Source organism: Sciurus vulgaris (assembly GCF_902686455.1).
Source record: "Sciurus vulgaris genome assembly, chromosome: 1".
Lineage (NCBI taxonomy): Eukaryota > Metazoa > Chordata > Mammalia > Rodentia > Sciuridae > Sciurus > Sciurus vulgaris.
This window is the reverse complement of record NC_136461.1, coordinates 48272982-48293676: the sequence shown is the minus strand read 5'-3', so window position 1 is coordinate 48293676 and position 20695 is coordinate 48272982. Positions and strand designations below refer to the sequence as shown.

Sequence of the window (20695 nt, the reverse complement as noted above, 5' to 3'; positions counted from 1 at the left end):
ATAGCAACCACTGGATTATAACCTAAAGAATAAAACAAACTTCCATGAATTCATACTGATGTAAATGATCAAGAAAACAAATGGGAAATAAAGGACAAATGTTCCCTGCAGAATTTTAAGTGGTAAATGTAGTTACTTCCTCCTCCAGGAGGTAGAGTTTAATTCCCATCATTTTGAGTGTGGGCTGGACTTAGTACTCACTTCTAATAGAATCTGAAAGGTGAAAAATAGTCACTTTGCAGCAGAGAAATCTAGCAGAGAAATGATAAATTTCTACCTCCACCTGATGACTTGTTTAAAGCCTGCATCCTTGATGTGATGTGATGAGAAGGACACTTCGTCTGTTTGCTCTTCATCCCCAAATCCATGGGTCCAGTCTAATTATGGAAACACATTAAATAAAACCAACTTGATGATGCAGGAGGCATCATAATACCAGGCCTTAAATTTTACTTTAAAGCTCTAGTAACATGATATTGGCACAAGAGCAGACATGAAGACCAATGAAATAGAATAGAAGACACAGGTATAAAACCACATAAAAACAGTTACCTCATAGTAGACAAAGGCACCAAAAACACACATTAAAGAAAAGATAGCCTCTTCAATAAATGCTGGGAAAACTGGAATTCATACGTAATAAATGAAATTTAATCCTTATCTCTCACCCTGCGCAAAACTCAGCTCAAAGTGAACCAAAGATCTAGGTATTAGACTAAAACCCCTGCATCTGCCAGAAGAAAAAGTAGGCCCAATTCTCCATCATGTCAGTTTAGGAACCAGCTTCCTCAATAAGACTTCCAAAGTGCAAGAAGTAAAATCAAGAATCAATAAATAGGATGGTATCAAACTATAAAGCTTCTTCATTGCAAAGGAAACAATCAAGAATGTGAACAGAGAGACTACATAATGGGAGAAAATCTTTACCACATGCACCTCAGATAGAGCATTAATCTCCAGGATACACAACGAACTCAAAAAAAGTAACACCAAAAAAACAACCCATTCAATAAATGGGTAAAGGAACTGAATACACACTTCACAGAAGAAGAAATATGAATGGTCAAAGAATATATGAAAAAAATGTTCAACATCTCTAGCAACTAGAGAAATGCAAATTAAAACTACATTGAGGTTCCCTCTCACTCCAGTCAGAATAGCAATTATCAAGAGTACAAATAACGGGGCTGGGGTTGTGGCTCAGTGGTGGAGCCCTTGCTTCACATGTATGAGGCATTGGGTTCGATCCTCAGCAGCACATAAAAATAAATAAATAAAGGTATTGTGTCTCTCTAAACTGAAAATATTTTAAAAAGAAAAAAAAAAGAACACAAATAATGATAAATATTAGCAAGATTGTGGTGAGAAAGACTGATGGAACTGAAAATTGGTGCAACCACTATGGAAAGCAGTATGGAGATTCTTTAGAAAACTTGGAATGGAACCACCATTTGATCCAGTTATCTCACTCCTCAATTTATGTCCAAAGGACTTAAAATCAGCATACTACAGTGGTGCAGCCACATCAATGTTTATAGCAGCTCAATTCACAATAGCCAAACTGTGGGACCAATCTAAGTGTTCTTCAACAGATGAATGGATCAAGAAAATGTGGTACATATGCACAATGGAATGCTACTCAACCATAAAGAAAGATGGAACTATGCTGATAAATGGATGGAACTGGAAAATATGCTAAGTGAAATAAGCCATTCCCAAAAAACCAAAGGCTGAATGTTTTCTCAGATACGTGGATGCTAACCCACAACAAGAGAGAGTGGGAAGGGGAAAAATAAAAGTCCATTGGAATAGACAAAGGGAAAGGAGGGAAGGGATGGGGAGGGGAATATGAAGGACAGAAGAATTAATCAGACATAACTTTCCTACTCTTGCATTTGAATACATATCCAAAGTAACTCCACATCATGTACAACCACAAGAATAGAATCCTAATTAGAATAAGATATACCCTATGTATGTATAATATGCCAGAATACATTCTGCTGTCATGTATATCTAAAAACAAGAAGTAAAATAAAATAAAAAAACAACTTGAGGGATTTTCTACAAAATACATCAATGCTTTTTCAAAGTGTCAAGTTCATACATTGAGGCAAGGTCTTTACCACTGAGCCACAACCCCAGCCCCATTATTTGTACTCTTGATAATTGCTATTCTGACTGGAGTGAGATGGAACCTCAATGTAGTTTTAATTTGCATTTCTCTAGTTGCTAGAGATGTTAAACATTTTTTCATATATTCTTTGATCATCATATTTCTTCTTCTGTGAAGTGTCTGCTCAGTTCCTTTGCCCATTTATTAACTGGGACATTGAGACATGCTTTGATGCCATGTTGTGCCCTGCATTGGCTCCTAGAACATAAAAATAACAATAGTGGATAATGTGTTGAAATTCTATTAGAATGTGTAGCTTACTTAGTTAGTAATATTGTACCAATGTTAATTTCTTAGTATTAATAAATATTGTATAGTTGTATGAGATGTTATCATTGGGAAAAGCTGAGGATATGGGAATTCTGTACCATTTGAAGCTCTTCTGCAAAACTAAAATTATCGCAATATGAAAATTTGAAAACATATTCTTCCATCAGTAGGAATGATCTCTCTAGTGGTCACTACTGTATATCCATTTATAGAACAGTGACATATGGGAGATAAAACTTGGTTCTGGAGCCTGGATGCATTCCTGGCTCTGCCACTTAGGAGATGTTACTGCAATGTTTCTTAAGCACTGGGTCTCAGTTTTCTGACCCATAAAGGAAAACAAGAGTCAGAGGGCTTAATACATGTAAAACATACCCACCAAGCGCAAGGTTAGTTATTACTGATGAAGTTCCCACTTGATATATTGTTGTCTATTGAGTGGGTGAGTGAATGATGGAAAGTCTTTGGCCAAGAGTGAGTTAGGATTCAGTTCAAGTCAGGGAGAATGAAGAAGCTGTTCAGGATACATATTTGCAATGGAATGGAGGCTCCAGGAGGTACCTGATGCCTTGGCATAAGTGTAGAGGAAGGCTGTGTCCTGACTGACAGTGAAGGTTGACAAGGAAGAGCTCTCCCAGGCTCTCATAGGTACAGATGTGCCTGTTCATTTACATATTGCCTGCTGCTGCTTATATGTTACAGTGGCGAAGTTGAGCAGTAGTGACAGAGACCTTGTGACATGCAACACCAAAATAATGGCCATCTGGCTTTTTACAGGAAAAGTGTGCTCCTTTCTAACAGTGCTGCTTGTTACTAAGTGTAAAGAATTAAGAACATAGCCCCCTCCAGTGGTAAGTCCTCACTCTTTGTAAGCTGTTTCAAAGGGTCAAGGGGGGCTGTATCTTAAAACGATCCTTTGTGGTTTGCTTTTTTCTTCATGAGGTTTCGACCTTTTCCTCTTCTAGTCATCAGACACTACCATCATGTAGTTCAAATGAGGGCAATGTCTGTCTCCTGTCACTAATATTTTATAAACCTCAGCTGCAGTTCAGTCCAACATATCTTGTGATACATATGGGATGTTATTTAGTGTCACTCACCAGCATGTGACTTGGACTGAGTTATTCAATGTCTTGGAACCTTGGTTTTCTCATGTATAGAACAGGGATATTATTTACTCTTAGGGTTATGAAGATGAAGTGAGACAATGAAGGCTCCTGGAACATAATTTGCATTCTCGTAAGTGGTTCTTAAAATTGTTGCTGTTAGTGGGTACAAAATAATGGTTAAGAACTTCAAATAGATATAAGTAAGTAATATAAGCTCTCTGTGCTTCATTTTCTTCATCTATAAAATGAAGATAACAGTATTGACCATTGAAATTTCTAGGAAAGACAAAATGGAATATAGATTAAGACCAGAGCCTGCCCTGGTAACTATACAAAATTAGTAATGATTATTATTAGTTATTCTCTCTGGTACATGGACTGTCATATTGTTGAAAACAAGATCTGTGCTTAAAGTATGGTATGCAAAATAATAATTTTTAAAATACTGAGTCAGATTTTCATATAACTGCAGAAAGTTTCTGGGAAGAGTAAGATAGTAAGAGAAGAATGAAAAGGAACCCATTGTTATCTCATTCTGCACTTACAGCCATAAAGATTTTTTAACCACTTCCTTACTAACTCAATCACCTTTAAAACAAAGTGAGCTTTGTATTTACAGTTATTTCCTGTAGGTTTTATAACCTCCCAGAGTTTCCTTGTAAATCCTTCTACTAAAAAGAGCAGGTGATATCAAGGCCGAATACATGTTCCTGGCATAAACAGCAGGAAGTCTACAAAGTGTTTGTTATAAGAAGAGTGGGGTTGAGACATATGCTTGAATACATATAAGCACAATGTGTTCTCCAGTTCAATAGAGCACCTGTGTAGAACAGTTAAACCATATGTTTTGGAAATTATACCTTAAGAATTAGTATTTAGATGTCAAAAAGGAAACTGCACATTTGCACAAAAAGTAAACACATGTTTGGTGTTAAAATAACTATGGAATTTTTTCAAATCCTTTTTAACTGTAACAAGTTTTTATCTTGTACCACACGCAAAAACTTATTTCAAAACCACTAAATATACTGAAAATCTTAAAAGTGTATTGTCAAAAGAATGACAGTAAAATTTTTATACAAGGTTGGAATTTAAATTAACACTTTTATCCATCTCATGAAATTTAGTATGAGGAACTCCATAAGTCACAATATTGCTAATGTTACCTATATTATCCTTTGATATTTGCTTTATCTCAAAGAAAGAGCTTTGCACTCTTTTCGTCAAAGACCTGACAATATGTCAAGGTGTCTGTGTTGTATGCATATATGGGTGGTTTAGGGCTTGGGTATGCATAAGGAGGGCAGGGACATGGGGCAGTGAAAGCCTTAGGTTGCTGCTGTGCATGGCTAGGGAGTTTCCTACCTGAACAGAGCATGGAAAGGACTTAAAACTTAGAATACATGGAAATTTGAAATTTTAAAGATCACAAAGAAATGGGATATGAATTAATATCCAAAACTTACTATCCCAGAAGTTTTGCCCATGGTGTTTTTGAAACTACAATTTAATTTAATTGAAAACTTTTTATAACAGATTTCCAAAAGTCCTTTTTGAGTCTATTTTTTAATACTAGTTTAGACATTGATAATTAAAACATTAATTTATAAGATAATAATTGATATAATAATGAATATTATTGTTTCACTTTAGGTAAAACAACCAAATTTTATTTATAGTAGCCATTACTTTGCTAAATGAATCTCTTATTCACAGATAATAGGAAAGAAAAACATCCACACAGGTGAAAACATTAAGAGTTTTCTGTCATTTTGAGTCCAAATTTCTATGGTGGTTCTATTATAAGTGCAACAGAATGCTCTGTACAAAAACTTTTTGGGTGAATGAAGTTCGGGAGATGTTCACAGCTTATTTCTAAGAGATTCACAATGCATATGAGCATATTACAAGATTATTTGAAAATATCTAATAAAACTTGTAACAAAACTTGTCTTTGTGTGGGTGTGTGGGTGTGGGTGTGTGTATGCATCCTAGGCTTATGCATCCTAGGCTTACATGCTCCACCACTAAACTACAGGGCACAGTAAACCCCATTTAACTCAGGGTTTCTCAAACTTAGTTAACTAAAGTTATTTTTTCAAGCTAAAACTTACTGTTATTCTGGAAATGCTACTGGCTGCTTACACCACAGTCATTCCCCTCTCTCTCCAACAGAATCACGATTTCAATGGAATAGCAAAATGCCTAGGCCCCCAGGGAACACATCATGAGCACTCTAAGCCATTCTTGTCTCAGCAGTCTAGTGGCGGGCCTGAAATGCAGAATCTGGCCATTGAGACCTAAGGAGAAGTCTGGTAGGACACTCTTCCTTAATTAAAAACAGGATGGACAGAGAAAAGGTCCTCTTATGAGCTGAATGCTGTTATGTGAAAACACGGTGGCCCTAGAGGTGACAGCATCTTGGACTAGGAAGTAATAAACCTGAAATCACAAGTCAGCCTTCCAAGGCCAAGGACATAGTAGGATAAAAAGGGCTTGACTAACTCTTTGATGGAATTGCTGAATTTACATGTCACTTGATGACTACCTGTCTGTATTTCTTATCGAGGCAATAACACCTATCATCCAAGGCACTGTCAGATGGTTATTATTGCTTGCAGCTAAACACCATTCCCACTGATACACATTCTCTTGGGAAATCCTGTAATAGAATAAGAGGGTGCCCTCCTGGTTTCTTGTGAGATTGAGATCTTGACACATGCCAGTCTGGAAAGGGAACACATTGGGGTTGTTCAGGGCTGGAACCAAGGGGATTTTAACTTGGCTACAGATTTGTACCAAGCAAGATCCAGCCAGCTGCTCTGCTCATGGAAAATTTAGCCTGCATGTAGATCAGGGTGGATCTAATGATATGAGGTGTACCAGTTATGAGGAGTACAGTTAGGATGGGCTAGATTATGCTGAGGTAAGAAATAAACTTAAAACTTCAGTGATTTCATCAACAAAGGCTCATGTCAGTGCTGCTCCATGTTCATGGGTTAATGGTGACTCTGCTCAGAGCCATCCTCACTGTGAGCACCCAGACTGAGGAAAAGGCCCCATCTGGAACGTGGCTGGTTGTTGTATAAGAGCAACAAAAGCGCTGGGGATTCTCACACTGACAATCAAAGACTTGGTCCAGAAATAACAATCTTCCTTCTCACAGTTCACTAAACAGAACTGGTCACAAGATCTCTTAACCACAAGGAGGCCAGAGAATGAAACACTGTCACATGCAGTGGAGCCAGAAAAAACTCAGAGCACATCCTCCATTGCTACCACTCACATCAGAGTGGCTGGCAATACAGAAGGTGTGTCTAGTCAGAAACTGTGCTTGAAGACTGTTGGATTCTCTCCGGGAGGTTGCATTGGGCTAAAACAAGGCTCAAATTGGTGTTGGAAGAACTAGAGGGAACTGGATTTGGCCCCTGAGGGAGAGAGTTCATAAGAGCTGGATAATGTATCAGGGTTCCATTTAAGTTGCCTTTCACGTACATTTGGCCCCTGCAGGGAAACTGAAGGGTAAATCAGATACAACCTGGCTTTTCTGTTGCTGCACATAGATAGATAAACCTCCCATATGGCTTAAGGTGAGACAGGGCTTTTTCAGGTCAGGTAGGGTGAGAGAGATGATTTATAAGTCAGAGGGGCAGAAAGGAGAGTTTAACCTCTGGTTGAAAGATAGCCAAGGTTTCACCCAGGGAGACAGTGGTTCGAAATTCAAATTGGAAGGGAGTAGTGGAGCTGGAAATGAAGGAGTTTGTAAATGAGGACTAGGTCCAGCAGGGCTATGGGTAGGAGGAAATGTAATGAGAGGAGTGTGCTTTGATAAGTGGCTTAGGCATAATGCAGTGAAGCATGTCAGGGGACTCAGTATTTATCTTTCTTTGTGCCTGATGTAAGTGTAGTGTGGCAATTTCAAGGAGTCAAGCCAAATTAGACAAACATGTTTGTATTTTAAGGGAGAAGGCTGTGGTTTCGAGACAGGGGCCCGAAGTGCTCAGGGCATAGTGAAAGAAGTGCCAATTCCAGACCCACTGGCAGAGAAGGGTTGGGGTTTATCTGAACTATTACACTGCCTGCCTCTGAAATAGGGCAGAGCTGAGTCTGCAGGCAAAAGACCTTTAGTGGTTGCAGCTTCACAGAGCTATGAAAGGCAGGGTTGGCCATGTTTCAGCTTTCATCATTTCCAAGTGAGCCTTTGAAGACACAATTATACATTACTGGCATCCTTAGACTGGAGCACCACCAGCTGTGGTACTCATTGGGCACCTAGCACAAGTTTTCTACAGTTGTTAGTTATTTTTTATTTTTATTTTTTTGTCCCTTCTCTCCTTCCCCTGGTCTTGTTGTACATTGACAGGAAGTACCCCCGCACTCTTTATATAGTAATACTTCAGTAATGGTTGACTGTTGTTGATGTAACATAAAAATTTTACCTATAGAAATTGGATATACAGTTGTCCAACTTGACTGGAATCTATGCTTCTAGAAATTCTATAAAATAATTTTTGGTTTTGGGAGAAAAACTGATATTTGTTGTATTTCTACTTTATATTAAGCATTGTATCATCCCATTGAATCTTCCTATTAGCCATGAGGCAGATTTTCTTTTCTCCAACTTTATGGATACAACACAGAGACAGACAGTTAACTGGCTTTGCATGAATTCATGCCCCGGTGTAGATTAGTAAGTAGTGAAGCTGTGATATGATGTTAGGACTCAATGATTCCATGGCCCAAGGCTTCTTCTATTTACCTCTGCTTGCCAGTGGAAATAGTACAGTACTTTGCTCAACCAATGAGAATCAGAAAGGGCCTTCTGGATAATTATACATGTTAACAAGGGGAAGCACAGAAGAGACAGCAATTAGCAAACTAATGAATCATCTTGTGTTGCGCAAATAAGCTAATTGAATTTATTTAGGAAGAAACAGCAGAGTGGTCCTGCATCTGTGTTCCAGCTACATAAACTTGAACCAGTTACTTAAACTCTGGGAGATGTGTTCTTTTTTTGTGTTTGTAAAGTGAGGTCCTACTTTGTAAGGCCTACCTCGCCAATTTACTATGAGGAGCAGAAAAGGTAATGTATGTGCAATGAATAAGGAGACTGTAAAGAAATATTCAAATGGGAGACATCATGTAGGCATGATTGTAGCTAACTAACAGACACTAATGAATACAACATTTTGCATTTCAAGCACATATTAAAATTGTACGGTAAGGAGGCAGGCTCAGCCTAGATTTTAATAAGAAAAATATTTCTAATCAAGTTTTAAGGCATGACTTAAGCAAATAAAAATTAGATCTTTAGAAACATTTATGCTAATAGAAATTTCAAATGATTTTCTGTGCAGAATGGAAATTGACAACAAAATTAATGGGTAAATTATTGCTAAATTTAGAAGCCTAAATTTATTAGCAGAACTCTTTGTTTCTATTTAAGTTACTTTAGTGTTACAAATTTAATAGAACTGTCAAATATTCAGAAGTCCTGGGAGAAATATCCTTTCTTAAAAATGTACTTTTTCTTTTTAAGTTCTCCCTTTAGAAATCATAAAAGGGAAAACAAAGCTTTTATATTCAAGAGTCTTCCTATTACTGTCAATAACAGTTAAGTATATTTATGGAGACATGAGACAGCACAAAGATTCTTCTGTAATTCATCAGAAGTTCCATCTTATGTATAATTACATTACACAGCTCTGCTCAGTCATTAGTTTCTTGTTTAGCGATAATGTCCTTCATTTTAAATTCTTTGATGGTAATTATTTGTAACTACATCCTGAATTCTATAAGTATTTGTACTGTGGCCCCAGTGAACAACGAGTATTTCTGAAGGAGGATGCAATTGGTTTCCCATAAGACATGCAGGAAATGGTCTGTAACAGCATTGTAAATTTGCAAAGAGTTTCTGAACGTGAGCTGCAAACAAAACCAAAATAAAGTATGTTTATCATGTGTGTGATATGTACAATAAAAAACTAAAAGCAAGACATTAGATACAAGGCATGAGTTTTGTAACCCTTAGTGACCAAATCACATTTTAAAGTTTCTGACGATTAAGTGAAGGCACATTAACACGTATCAGAGATTGCTTGACCTGAAAATGAGAACTCCTTGATGTTTTTACTTTTGGCATTCTTTTTGCAGAAAAATGTCTTGTTTTTGTGTATGTGTTCACTTGTTGAGCACCCATTGTGAGTCAAGAACTGTTTATATGTAGGGAACAAGGCCCTAAGAGAGTTGATGTCCTTCAGTGGCTCATAGGCCAGTGGCCAAGGAACTGATAAGTAAACCAGAATGACTTGATTATCCTCAGGCCAGTGAGAAATAGCAGATCCTGTAGCTTTTAAAGCTGAAATGTCCCAGCTTGTTACCCTCGCCTGCTGATTTAGACCTAGAAAAAGCTGGAAGTTTCCAGGGATGTGTTTGATACTTATATTTCCTAATTCAACTGGCAACCATGGGACCGTGCTCTGAATATAAAGACCAACTGCTTAATCTGGAGTCCCTGGGTGGGGGCATCCCTTCCAGATGCCTCCTCTAGACTGGCTAACTCCATCATTGGATTGGATTATTTATTATACGTCTGCAGCACGTCACATCATTTTCTCATTCTTGTGTTTTCTTCCCCATTTCTCTCCCCAAGCTTTTGTTCCCTTTGGCTCCTTAGAATGCCACATTTATATTCTTCACATATGGGAAGTGTTTTTGGTCAAAGTTAAAATCCTGTAGTGTGTTCCTTGGCAAAATGATTTGCTAAGTAAGGCTGGCTTCAACTTGAAAGAAAAGCTTTCAGTAGGCAACAAAACAAAAATCCCACAAGCCACTCTGGCCACACTGGAATTCTTAGTCATAAAAGCTAAATATACTTTACATGTGTCCATTAAATAAAGGCTTCTTTCCCAACAGAAGAAGGTGGGTATTGGAGTCATTATGATGTTTGTTATTCAGCTACATATAGTTGTAGAAATCTATACAGATGTTTCCATTTTTCCCCAAACACTGTTTTTACAGTGAGAATGAGAATGATTTTTTTTGGGGGGGGAGTGCGATTTTCCTGGAAGCCCAAAGAGAACCATGTAGAAACAATGTTAGTAGAGTGTCTATTACCTGCAAGACACTGTGTTCAGGGTTTATACACACCACTATCCCAGGAGGCAGAATGATTTGACTGACTGACTGAGGCTCACAGATTAACCTGGGTCTTTCAGCCCTTCCCTCTGTCCGGCACCCAGACTGGTCACCCTCAGCATCAGCCCTGCAACCAAAAAGCAGGTGGTAGGTCAGGAGTCTTCTCCAGCAGTTGACTCCTGAGGCTTTGCACTGACATATATGTAAGTTGAAATCCTATCTCCACCACTGCCTGAATGACTCTGGACAACCTGTTTTATCACTTTTGAACCTCAGATTTCTCCCCCAGACTGTGAGGTGAGTGTTGCCTACCTTATAATGCTGTGGTAAGGATTGGAAAGAACAAACAGGGAGGATTTGGCAAAGAGTTGGTAATTATTCATTCTTGTGTCCCCACCTTTCCTAAAACACACTGATATGTGTGCACCAGTACTTTGTGAGAGCTGGCTGAGGCCTGCCCCAGGTTCTGAGTCAGAACTGACAGGCTTTCACAGTATGAATTGGACTTAAGTTTCCTATGTTTGTATATGAATACACAACCACAAACATGGGAAATTAGACTCTATGTATGCATATGACAAAACACATTCTACTTCCATGTGTAACTAAAACCAACAAATAAAAAGTATTTTAAAAAAAAGAACTGATAGGCTTTAGCATTGGAAGCAAGTTTGATTCTGGTCCTAACATCTTGCCTAGATCCTGTTACATCTTATTTCTCCTGTGAGGTGCTCCTCATCCTCTCTTGTCCCCAGCCCAGGCTCTAGTTGGGGTCTACCTAGGAATGAGCTAGACTTCCTCCTGCTGCTGGGCCTGCTGGATCAGAAGCCCAAACCCACCTTCACCGTGGGCCATGCCTTGGCTCTCCATATCCTTTGGATTTCCTGCAGGGCTGTTTCCTGCAGAGCTGCCCTTCATCACAGCATGTGGTCATGCTTCTCAGTGTCTACTATTGTTATTGTGAGCATCTTCTAGCAGCCCGGTCCTGGAACAGGACAGGCCTGATCCCGCCAATTGTGCTAAGTGCTTTACATGTATTATCTCACTCAATCCTCATTAGAACATGTAAATTAGATGTCATTAATATATTCATTTAAAAGTGAGGAAATTGAGGTTTACAAAGGACCTTTCTCCAAGTCATTCAATTAGCAAGAAAGAAGTGAACCCAACCATTACGCCATAATGCTTTCTTCCTCTTCTTCCTCTTTTTCTGACTGCTGTGCTCTACGCAGCAGGTAGTGTCCTTCATTGCAGCACCCTCCCCAAATGCAAGGTAGTTGATTTACCTGTTTATATCTTATTAGACCAGGAGCTCCCTGAGGGTCGGTACCATGTTTTATTTATTCTGTACCTCTGTCCTTAGCATAGTGCTGGCACACAGAAAGTACTCCAAAGGATGTTTGTTGACTGCATTCAATTGGATTTTTCCTTTTCTACCTGCTGTCTTACTTTGCTGAAGCCTCAGTGTGTTCTCTATGCAAACTCAGCTATAACAGGTCTAGAATCAATGTTACCATATCTCTTTGGTCTGAAATGATGTGTGAGAGTGTATATGTCTGTGTGTTTAGAGTTTGCTATGGTATCAACTGAAGCAACTATAGTTTTCCAAATACTTGTCTACCTTGAAAGCTTTTTAGCTATCATGTTTATTTAGTTTCCTTTAATTTGGAAACTTTCCACAGCCTTTGTCTTTACAACATAGGCAGTTTTGAAGACTCTAGTCCATTAAAAAAATAGAATGCACCCCATTTTGGATTTTCCTGATATTTCCTCATGATTAGATTCAGGCTGTGCATTCCCAGTCTGAGTGATGCTGTTTCTTTCCAGGCTATCACATCTGGAGGCACATGATGTCCATTTGCCCATCTGAAGTTAATTTGCATCACCCAATCAAGACGTTGTCCTGTTTCTTCCCTGTATTGTTAACATTATTTTTCTTCTCGTAACTAACAAACAATCTGTGAAGAGACATTTTAAGAACATGCATACATCCTGTTACTCATCAAAATTTCTTCCTGGATCCATTGATGATCCTTGCCTATACCTATCTTTAATATGATGATTTCAAAAGGATGATTTTGCATTTAAATGCAATATGACCCTAGACTATATTCTATTCAAGAAGGTGAATGCCATAAAGGACAGAGAACATACATTAAATGTTCTACCTAAAGCAATGTCTTTCACTTAATGTATGATATAGAATCAATAAGTACAAGTCTCCCCTGGATTAAATGATTCCCACGGTCTAGTCCTATATGAGATCCTATTACCCTGTATGAGACTTCTGGCATATGGTGCCTGTGTAGAAACTAGATAAGAGTGATGCTTTGAAATTGGAGACTCCAGTTATGGTTGCACTTGTCCAAATTTGTTTATTAGAAGACAATACAGAAGCAATGAGGCGATACCTAAAGGGTCTTGAACGTAAGATGCAAGGACGGAGGTCCTAACGGCATTGGTGCCTGCATGCGAGGTTCAGTCCCCACTCATGATTGCTGAATACTCCTTCTGGTGTTCAACCAGTTTCAGGAATACTTGATATTTCTTGTCGTAATATCTGTGGGAGGAAGATGAATATGTTGAACAATCTTAAAATGAGTCTATCAAGCAGCGTTGCTTTGCATTTAGAAGCATAGGAATACACCTGTTAGAATTATGCTGACACCTTCCAGGTTCTGCATGCTTACAGCACCCTGGGCAATAGAATAGCATGTGTGACGCCTGTTATCTATAAATTACATGCAGTGCTACATGGATTATTTCCATTTCTGAAATAAGGGCATCTTTTTCAGGAGGTATATCCAAAATAGTATAGCTAAAAACTAGCAGAGTTGGAATTTCAAATCAGATTGGTCTGAGTTCAAAGCCTCTGCTGCATGTACCTAAAGCCCCAAGCTTAGCACAGAGCCCTTCATGTTCCCAGTTTCAGCTATGTGTGACTAGCCTCTGATCTGGTGTAAAACCATAGCCTGACCAGAAATGAGACTGAATGTTTTATCACTCTTGTGGATCCCACAACTAGAAGTCTGTAGCAGACTGCTTTATCCTACTGTAAAACCCCATGAGAACATGTGCAAGGACTTCCTTGCCACTGTGCCCTGCCTTGCAGGCATCTGGTCATGGTCTTCAATCTTCCTGTTCTCTCTGGATGACTTTGGGAGAGACCTGTCAGAACTGGTGCTGGCCATGAGTCAGATGGCTCAGCTGCTCTGCATCACAATGCTGAAAGGTAACCGCCTGGAAAAATGGCACTTGAAGTCCTGAAAGTTTGTCCTTACTCCTCTTCATTGGAGGAACTGATGTGGGATGAGGGTTGACAAATCCACTTCAATGTGGTTTGGTAGATGCTGGGGTGTTCCAAAAGGAGTCCCTATGAGGGAGCTCTGGAGGAAGCTTGTGAATTGGGGGAGACAGGCAGTAAGAGTAACCTTGTGAACACCAGACTTCTACTTGTCACACATTTCTACCTGGGGCATTCTGGTAGTGTAGGAACTGTGATGGGGCCAAACACACAGTTAAGGGGTAGGTGCGGGAGACTCTGAAACTGGGGTATGAATCTTGGTATGGCTCATGGCTAGCTGTGTGATCCAGGGCATGGTACTTAATCCAGTTGTGCCTACATTTCCTCCAGTGTAAATGGGAGTAATTATAGGATCTACCTCAGGAGAGCTGTTGTGTGAATTAAATGAAGTACTATATGCAAAGCTCTTGGAACAATGCCTGACTCATCAGTACTACTTGCAACTTTTAAAGTAATTAACAATGCAATATTATCATCAATCTAGTTATGTAGATAAAATTCATTCTATGAGCCTCTAAAATCCATTACCCATAGAATGATTTTTAGGGACAATTTTCTGCTTCTAATGATCCTCTATGATAATATAAATGTTGGGCAATTCACTACATGACATGGATTTCCTGACTTTGGAATCTCAAAACTGCTAGAATGGAGCTATGCTTGGCAGTCTTTTCACATACTTCAAGATTTCCAATTTTTTATTTATTTTTCTGTGGTACTAGGGTAGAATCCAGGGCCTCAGACATGCTAGGCAAGTACTCTATCACTGAGGGGCTACCTTCCCAGTTCAAGGATTTCCAAATTTAATACCAATGACTTTGAGGCACCTTTGTTCACTGGCCTTATTCTTCATATAGGTAAATCATACAGTATGTCTCTTTGTGATTATATTATTTCAGTTAGCATGAAATAATCTGTGTTGTGGCCTGTGTCAGAATCTCCTTCCCCTTTAAGCCTGAATAACATTGTGTTATATGTATATATAATTTTTTGCTTATATATTAATCCACTGACAGACCTCTTGAGTTCTTATGGCCTTAGCTACTATGAATAATGCTGCTGTAAATGTGGTTGAATAGATCTCTCTTCAGTATCCTGCTTTCAGTTCTTTTGGGTATATACCCAGAAGCAGAATTGCTATATTATATGTTAATTCTATAGTCTATTGCTATATTATATGTTAATTTCAATTTTTTGAGAACTGATACACTTGTTTTCATACCAGCTGTACAATTTTATGCATAAAGATCCCAATTTCTCCATATCATCACCAACACTTGTGATTCTATTGTTCTTGTTGCTTGCAGTAGCTGCCCTAACAGGTGTAAGGGGTCTCACTGAAGTTTTGATTTACATTTCCCTAAGAGTAATGTTGAATAACTTTTCAAGTGCTTATTGATCATTTATATCTTCTTTGGAGAACTATCCAATCAAGTCCTTTATTTTTTTTTTTAATTGTTTGTGGGTTTGTTGTTGTTGTTGAGTTTTAGGATTTCTGTATATATTCTGGATATTAATCCCTTATCAGATATATAATTTGCAGTCATTTTCTTTCATTATGTGAGTTGCCTTTTAACTTTTTTTTTTTGGTACTGGGCGTTGCATTTTACCACTACGCCACATCCTTAGCCCATCCTTAGGGTCTTTTTAAGTTGCTAAGGGCCTCAATAAGTTGATGAGGCTGGCTTTGAACTTGTGATCCTCCTGCCTCAGCCTCCAGAGCCACTGGAATTACAGGCATATGCCACCACATCTGGCTTAAATTTGTTGATAGTATCTTTTAATGCACATTTTTTTCAAGATACCGTTAAGTGACTGATCTAAAGTCAAGTATAAATTTGTTTTGAGTATTAAGGACAAAATTTGGGATCATCATGAAAAATTGCTTATTGAACAGAAGTCATTAGAGTAGACTCTGTGTGATCTTGACTTTTTAGGTCAGATGAATCCCCTCTCTTCTAAATTCTCCTGAACTCAGGCAGTTGCTTCTGTGTGGTACAGACCTAAGTAAATGTCCCATGCAGTTAAATTAATGTGATCGGAAGTCATGAGATGAAAGTTGGGAACCGTTCGTGCTTTCTATGTGCAAATCTTTGGGCCACCTGCAGATGGTGCTGCAGCACCGTGTGTGCCTCCTCCAGAGGGCACAGCTGCCAGCTGCCAGAGAGAGGCCAGATTCTTTCAAGCAAAACACGTGGGGTTTACTAAAAGAACTTAAAAACAGGCCTTCTCCAGAAGTCCTGAGAGGATCAGGCAAGAGACGTTTTTTAATTTCAAAAAACAAGGATGCTGCTATGAGGGGAGCAGAAAGAGGGGTACACACAGCTCCCAGTGCCACTGGGAGCTCAGCCTTTTCCATGTTCCCTGGTTGAGCTACCCCAGGCAAGGGTCTGCTCCTCTGAGCCTGGAATTGAGAAAGGGCTGTATATTCAGGTTTAATAGCCTGACTCCATCTGGACACAAAAAAGAAAATGAGAAGAATTGGATTGTTTTTTCCAGGGACATTTCTAAAACTCTGCTCAACAACATGGTTTGGTGTTGCATGCTGCACCTTTGCATGTTCATTACATGGGACAGTGGGATTTATGTCTTAACATCAAATACTTCCCTAAAATTATTAAGGCACTTGCCCAAATGTCTTTTCATCTTCAAACTCACTACCAGTGACTTCATAGAGGTCTTTTTCATCACTGACCTGGATTGTTCAAAAAGGCTTCTCTTTGGTTTACTTCCACCCTTATTCCCCTTGAACTGATCTTCTAAGAAGGACCTTTTTAAAATCTGCCTCTGACTAGGTCTAGCCACCGTTTAAAGCTCAGAATTTTGTTTTCCTGTAACATGAGGTTCAGGGTCTTTAGCACAGTCCACTTGGAGCTGACCTCCTCCTTCAGTCTCACTTTCTGCCATTCCCCATCTCATACTCTGTGTTTTAGCATCATGAGTTGTTTATAGTGGCTTCAACATACCATGCTGTTCCCATTTTTATATCTTTGTGTATGTCATCCCCTCTATAAAGAACGTTCTTCCCTACCTTGGCTTGTCTATGATTTCTTTTAAGCATTCAATGTGAACTGAGACTTAACCTTCCTCACCTCTATAGGGTTACGTTCCTTTCTACTTTGGGCTATTTTGTCATGGCTATTTTCCATGTTGCTCAACTTAGAGCCCTGAATATAACAGGGACTCAGTGTATGCATATTGTGTTGACTTGGGATTACAACACTGATCAAGGTCATTGAATAGCCCTCAATGTCAAATGATACAAAGAATGAACTGATGCTAGTGGGTCCTTTGATGGGAGATATAAAAGATCCTTATTTTTATTTATTTTTATTTTTTAGAACAGAGAAGACCAGATTTGCTGCCAGTGACCCAGAAAAAAAATTGGTCTGAGAATTCAGAAGCTTGCATCAGACACCCAGATGGGGCCATTCCTAGCTTTGAATTTTAGGTAAGGGCAAGTGACTTTATCTTTCTGGGAGTTAGTTTTCTCAACTATTAAATAAAATAATTGAATTAGTTGACATCCAAAGTTTATTTCAGATCTATAGTTGCAAGCATTTGTATGTTCTCATTATTTAGTACTGCACATATAAAAAATAGAAACTTACTTTTTATCCTCAAGTCTTGGGAACACCACTTTCCCAACTTTGCTCATTCTTGCCATTGCCTCCTGTTAAATGGAAAACAAAGCAGACAATTGAGTTGGAGAGCTAAAACCAAAGAGAGGCTTGTGACTGGCAAGGATATTTGAATTAGAATTCACTTTCCTTCACAATACTCAGTCTGTATGATTTTCAACTTGTTTTTCTCTGTAACCCAAGGAATAGTGAAGGTTACACCTATGACCACACATCCTGAGCTTAAAAAATAGTTGTGTGTTGAGGTCTCCAGGGCACAAACTACCCAGAAGACCAAACACTTCTGTGATTGCCTCCAGGGATCAGCAGAAGTTACCTTCCTTCCTGACTACCTGGACCCAAAGGCATAAGAAGGTCATACAATCAGCCCCTGCATACATTGCCTACTTGACTACAGGTAGCAATGACGCATGGCACCCACACCGCACCTATGCTTTAGATGAAATATTTAAGAGCTCTTCAATTCACCTTCAGTTCTTTTCCCAGCAATCTCTTACATTGTGAGTACAGATGTGAGATCTCTGGCTTGAGTCTAACTGACTTGAGTTCTGGAGTGTTACTCCAGGACATTCCTGTTTTTACTGTGGAACACTCAGGCAGGTAACAATTCATTACATCCAGAGGATGTGGTATGGTGTATACAGCATCCAGATGACCATAGATTGTGGTGGCTCCATCATATGGATGAAAAGGTTAGTTTTCCTCTGGTAGCTCCCCAGGCTGTCAAGGTCATAAGAAAGTTAGGAGACATGGCATGAACCCAAACCTTGGAGTCCAATAGAAATGACTAAGGAAGAGATGAAGCAATGGCCCGACAATACTTCCTAGCAGAGGCCTTGTCTAAGGTTCAGCTATTGAACTCTTACTTTAGGGATGCAGTCATTCTGAGCTCAAGTGAGCCATTTCTTATGGCATACATAAGCAGTGTTATTAATTACTTTCTGTGTGCCAGATACTGCTAGGGATTCAGATTTGCAATAGACAGAGTTTTTTTTTTTTTTTTTTTTTTTTTTTCCCTAGAGAAACTCAATACTAGCAGGGGAGGAAAAAAAATGTGAAAAGCTAACTATCATAAAAAATGTGAGAACACTTGGGTATCTTCAAAACATATCCAAGTATGTCCCTCAGACCATCTTTACCATGTTATTTTGATTGACTGATTGGCCAATTTGTATATCACAAATTGCATTTACTGGTTTACATATTCATTTTCTTATCCTCACCAAAATGTAAACTACAGGAGGGAGGACTTTGCCTGCTTATTGCTGAATCTCAGCACCTACTTATAAAGCATAGTAAGTAAGCCCTTTCATGTGCCCAGCACAGCACGCTACACATACGGAACATGGAGAGGCACACCACATGGACCTTCCCTCCATCAAGGAGCTCACTACAGAAAGGAAAAGACATTTGCTGTGATCAAAATAGAGTAAGATAAGCACAATGCTAGAAGTGGATAAACTTCTTTTTGAAAATGACTCAAGGAAACCCGATTCCTTTTCATCTGCTAATTTCCACTGTTTCTACAGTGCTCTGCCAATTCTTCTACAGGACAGCATGAACATTCTGGGCTGGTTATCTGGGTTCCCAGCCTTCGACAGATAAGAAAGTACTATTGGGATATCAGAGCTGCTAAGAGAGTAGCAAGCACATTGAGAGCAGGAAGAAATGGCAGCCTAAAGTAGGAAAGATATTTTTAAAATGAGGAAAATTATTGACAAGAAAACCAGAGATAAGACACAGACAAACAAACAAACAAAAATGGCTGCCTGGAGTCATCTTGTGAAGGAGCCCACGGCATACAGGCAAGCACATCTGATTGAGGCTGCTTCTGCTCCACTTAGGACTGGGTTAAGAGTCTCCTCAACCCAGCACATCAGAACATTTTCCTTCACAGGCTAAGTTCTGACTCCCTGAAAACCAGACCCATGTGTTGGTGAGGTGTCCTCACAATCCCCAGCACCAGCTTTGCCACTCATTCTTATTTTGTCCTTGCCTCTTCCTCTGCTGGGCTTCTGAGGGGACCCTGAGCCCTGTTCACCACCTCTGAATCTTGAAAATGCCCTGGGAGCATGCCCCTCCTGGTTGTGCTTGGGCTCCAGACTTGAGGCAACATTCCAGGATTGCCTTCATGGGTGGGATCCAGGAAACTTGTATTATAGTAGGTCCTCTGTAAATGTTATTTTCCTTCCTACTGTAACAGATGTGTGGACAAATGGCAGACATCAGGGAATTCACTCTTCCTTTTTCACATTACCTTTGCTTGCTTTAAAAATAAATTATTGAGAAATAAATGCTCAAAATAGAGGTTTAGAAGATTTAAAAGGAGTTTATTTTGTTTCTGAAAAATAACCCATTTGAAAGTTAAACTTAGGTCAGGCTCCTCTTCCACTGAAGACTTCTCTGACTCATCCTCATTGCCTGCTCGCCCCCTGGATTGAGCTATTTGCTCCCACAGCAACTTGCGCTTCCATCTTTACGACATGGTGCCATAATTTTCTGTTAACACATCAGTCTCCCCAACTAGACTATGAGTTCCTTAAGGCAGGAATTGTTATAATTATTTTCATTGCCAAACTTAGCATCTGGTCTATCACACACACTCAGGGAATGTTGATGGAATGAATGAACTTAAGGATAATACACGTGACAGAATGTTAAAATGGAAGTTTTGGCTGAGATCTAAAGATGACAGATATAAGATACCCCAGTGAGCTGGAAACAGACCACCCTGAAGAATTTGTAGAAAGAGTTGTTAAAGACCTGTAAATCTGAAACCTTTCATCCACATGGAAAGTCAACAAGATGAAATCTCAGGAGAGAGCTGTTGGTGGACTGTGCATCAGGACTCTGCCCAGAGCAAGGTGTCAGGGGAGGTACTCCCTTCATGAGTTAAGACAGTAGGGATCCCCTGAGACCAGTGGGAAACTGGGTGCCTATCCCCATGTTTGTTGCACACAGTGGATTGTGGGTGACTCCTGTTGGGCAGATGGGTAGGCTGGTAGCTTCCATGAAGAAGTGAAGGATGGATTGCACTGGGATCAGCCAACACTGCCAC

General features: G+C 39.3%; 1 protein-coding gene across 13 annotated transcripts in view; it reads right to left on the bottom strand.

The window, feature by feature from the left end:
• Nucleotides 1-279: 279 nt before the first annotated feature.
• Nucleotides 280-20695, bottom strand: part of FGGY (FGGY carbohydrate kinase domain containing) — a 411751-nt gene continuing 391335 nt past the window's right edge. For 12 of the 13 annotated variants that reach the window (XM_079103863.1, XM_079103862.1, XM_079103861.1 and 9 more), the window contains 2 exons: nt 17608-17669; nt 13048-13252 (listed from right to left, as the gene is read on the bottom strand). In XM_079103863.1, the coding sequence (XP_078959989.1) occupies nt 13171-13252; nt 17608-17669 (144 nt within the window). In that variant the 3' untranslated portion in view covers nt 13048-13170. Of the gene's footprint in view, nt 378-13047; nt 13253-17607; nt 17670-20695 lie in introns of those variants that run through there. The other variant, XR_013757719.1, reaches the window with a different exon arrangement.